This window comes from Belonocnema kinseyi, chromosome 1 (assembly GCF_010883055.1).
Source record: "Belonocnema kinseyi isolate 2016_QV_RU_SX_M_011 chromosome 1, B_treatae_v1, whole genome shotgun sequence".
NCBI classification, from domain to species: Eukaryota; Metazoa; Arthropoda; class Insecta; order Hymenoptera; family Cynipidae; genus Belonocnema; species Belonocnema kinseyi.
In genome coordinates this window covers 157,534,621-157,538,504 of record NC_046657.1, presented here as the reverse complement: position 1 = coordinate 157,538,504, position 3,884 = coordinate 157,534,621, and the positions used below count along the sequence as shown (strand labels likewise).

General features: G+C 31.8%; 1 protein-coding gene across 1 annotated transcript in view; it reads left to right on the top strand.

Annotated features, from left to right (window-relative positions):
* LOC117168800 (speckle-type POZ protein B-like) overlaps positions 1 to 1,779 on the top strand; it is a 33,433-nt gene extending 31,654 nt beyond the window's left edge. Inside the window, exon 3 of the mRNA XM_033354625.1 lies at positions 172 to 1,779. Within this exon, the coding sequence (XP_033210516.1) occupies positions 172 to 1,138 (967 nt within the window). The 3' untranslated portion in view covers positions 1,139 to 1,779. The remainder of the gene's footprint in view (positions 1 to 171) is intronic.
* Positions 1,780 to 3,884: the final 2,105 nt, after the last annotated feature.

Here is a 3,884-nt window from a genome sequence, read left to right as displayed (position 1 = left end):
CCAGCGAGGGCGCATACTTTGAATAAAATATTTGTTATCATTCTCTTGAAATAAATGTGTTTTTTTCTTGAAAAAATACCGGTTTCATATGTATACACCTGACAATTTATTAAATAATGTTTTTATATACATTTTAATTTATAAATCATCAGAGATTAATTTTTACTTTAGTGAGACCGAAAGGCCAGCCAACGAAAAGCCAATAACAAGATATGTTTGGTGGGTAGATTACATTAATGCTAGCGACGACAGCAATGAAGGACTTAAATGGCACACCACCGAATTTCCCATGGAAAGTAACAATCAATTTGAATGGAAGCTTTCAATGTACTCCCCAGGTCTGTCACTCTATATTGAGAACGTACGAACTAATGAAGAAGTTGCTATTAATATAGAAGCTAGTTTTTCAATTACAAATGCCTTGAACGAAATACTGTACACCAAAAGTATTGTAGTATCGGGTAAAATTTCAGAATCGCAGAGCTATGGCTTTACTGAGTTTATCAAAACGGAAGAAGTCTTAGATTTTCTAATCGACGACAGGTTCAAAATCTTGTGCGAATTAAGAGATCTGGAGAAAGAAATATTTGTAAGCGATTCAATCTACGCAAATTTTATGAAAAATGATCATTTCAATGATATTGAAATAATAATTAACGATTATGCATTTAGAGCGAACAAGCTGGTTTTGGCTGCAAACAGTCCTGTATTTGAAAGAATTTTCTCGCATAATATGAAAGAGTCTTTATCTAAGCAGATAGAAATAAAAGAAATGGATCGAGAAGTTTTCGAAGAAGTGATTCGTTTCATGTACTTGAAGAAAGTTAATTTAAGAAACTTATCAGTCCGACTATTAATTGCTGCAAATAGATACGAAATGGAGGCGTTGAAATCGATTTGCGAGAAAGAATTAATAACTGCTATGACTTCGGCGAATGTCATAAGTTTCTTGACGTTAGCAGATCAACACAATTCGAATAACTTGAAAAGAAATTGCTTTTCTCATATTATGATAAATTTCAAAGTTCTTGTAGAGACTACGGATTATGAGGAGTTAAGTGTAAATTGTCCCCGTATTATCCTAGAGCTGAACCGCGAAATAGCAAAAAAATGCACTATTTCGTTTCCAAAAGATTGAGATAAGTATCCTGTGTTAACATTTGAATCATAATTTAATTCCATCAGGAATGGATATTTTGAAATAGATTCGTTCAGTAATGGTCAGATTATTAGTATGTTGTAAAGTAAGTGCAACTATAAATCTACAAAACCTAACCAATTCAACAATAAAGTATTTTTGCTCAGAATTGTGGGATAAACTTATTCTAATCTCCAACTCCTTCATCAGATCTTCATTCGCTTCCGAAAAATTCTTAAACTCATCTAATTTTACAATTCCTCGTAATTTGTAACCATGGAATTAAAGCTGGATTCTTTCAAAAGATTAACTTTGCCCTTATCAGACAACTAAAGAATATCTAAGGAATTCTGCTCCGTGAGACTATTAAAAATAAATTTTGGCAGGTCAATTTTAGATCCTGCATTTGATATTTATTGGCTGCAACGAGAAATCCCTATGCTAGAAATTTCAAATTATTCAAACTCTTCACAAAACATGCATACGAAGCTTTATTTTTCATGTCAGGTTCCAAATTTAGTTCAGTCAAATCGGAAATCTCACGAGTTTATTCACTTGGGATTATAATGGAAAAGGTAATTTTCCGGCCTTTTGAAATTCTCAGTCCGCCACGATATACAGGGTGGACTATTTTAATTTATTATGAGGAATAAGTCAGAATTCAGGTTGGGAAAAGTAAAATGCTTGGAACAAAAGTTAAAGGAGTCAGAGGCGGCCAACTACTGGTACCTATGACCTTGCCCTTGGATTCGATTTTCAAGGTTATTTAAAGGTAAAAGTGATTTTTTGAAATGGGCACGCCGACTTTTAATCACAGATTTGAAAAAAGCGGAAAATTTTACGTTTAAAATATTTTTTATGAAGGTCATGGCCAGGTCGAATGAAGGTCAAATTTGCGATAATGTTTAAATAATGTCTTTGAGAGAGTCACAGTTATAGATGCTTGGTTGGTTTCCTACCTTTGAAAATTGTTGTTAACAATCAAAATACAAACAAAAAATCTTTGCATTTTAAACAAATGGACTCCAAGTCATTTTTGCATGTTTGAGCTTGATTTTTGTCGAATTAATGAAGTCTTCCATATATTTTGTTCTTTAATGGTTTATTTCTAACTTTTCTGATACACAGTACATTGGCCTTCATCCGACCTCGCTATGACTTTGATGAAAATTATAATTAGGAACGTCAGATTTCTTGAACTTTTCAAATATAGGGTAAAAAGTAGGGGTACTTATTTTAAAAAATCGCTTTACCTTTCAAACCCTCTGCCTCTGATAAGTTTTGCCCCAAACATTTTGCTGTTCCCAACATCAATTCCGATCTAACACTCATTATTTAAATACTATCGAAAATTTGACCTTAATTGGACATTGCCATGACCTTCACAAAAATATTATTTTGAACCTAAAATTTCCCGCTCTTTTCGAATTCAAGGTCATTGGCACCAGCAGTTGACCCCCTCTGCCCCCTTTAACTTTTGTTTAAAACATTATTATATATCCACCTAAAATTCTGAGTTACTTCCCCATAATAGATTAACATAGTCTACCCCGTATAAGCTCGATTCGAGCAAAATTGAGATTATTCACGAAAGCAGATCTATTTCTATTTGCCAGTGTGAAACCGCATTTGCATCCCTAAAAATCGGCGTTGTACGTGGTTTTAATTCCATCAGGAATTCTTCAATATGTTTCATACACCAAGGGTAGTTTATTCTAACCTTAGCACTTGAGAATTTGAAGCTGAAATTAAAATAACGTTTTCATCAGTTTTATGTACACAGCACATTTGCTTTGCACTGTTTTGTATAAAATCGTATATGAAGTAACGTCTACACCAAATCACTCGCCCACCGATTGTTCACTACTTAAATACTTGTCATATCAAATGCTCATTAGCTTGAAGAAAATGTTCATTATAAACATTTATCCTTATTATCTTTATACAAATCTTTATAATATAACATTTGCGTTCGAAACAAAGTAAGTGCCAAAAAGGGCACTTTTTGTGTGTTTGAGTTCTCATCACAGTTCAAACATGCACTTACTTGTTGTTAAATTTTTAAATATTTTCATAAAAAATATTAATATACTAATTATTACTATTTACAAGTACTATTTGTGTTAAGGGTGTACATTATGTACAATCAATCATAAAAGTCGCCTATCTTCAAAATAATTCATAAAATCGGCAATAATTTGTTCTTAATTTCTAATAATCTTGATGGAGGCATCTGAGCGTATGTCAGAAAAAAAAATTCAGGTAAAGATTGTTTATTTAACAGCAGATATTAATTTTTTAATTTTTTTTATCTCTATGTAGGACAAAGTTACCATTTTTATTTGATCCTGGTGCGCTATGCCTCATTTTATTCTTGAAAGCATTCTCCAGAATTCAATTTGAGTAGATTAAAAAAATATTAAATTAGAAATCATACAGTTATTATGGCTATAAAAAATGTTTGTTCAAATTTTAATGAACACCACCCAAATAGAATTGTAAAGAATCCTAAAAAGAATGAAATAAAGCCTTGATCAGCAGCTACTGTTATATAAAAAATTTTAATCTGAATTATTATTTTCTGAAGTACGCTTAGAAGCCACCATAAAGATGTGCAGAAATGAATGAAATATCTTCTTTTCTTGATTGAATAAATCGTTAAAAGAATTGACGACATTTGAGATTGATAAATAACACCTGAAAACGTGATTAACTCAATTTTTAAAAGCATTGCCTTTACTTTGTT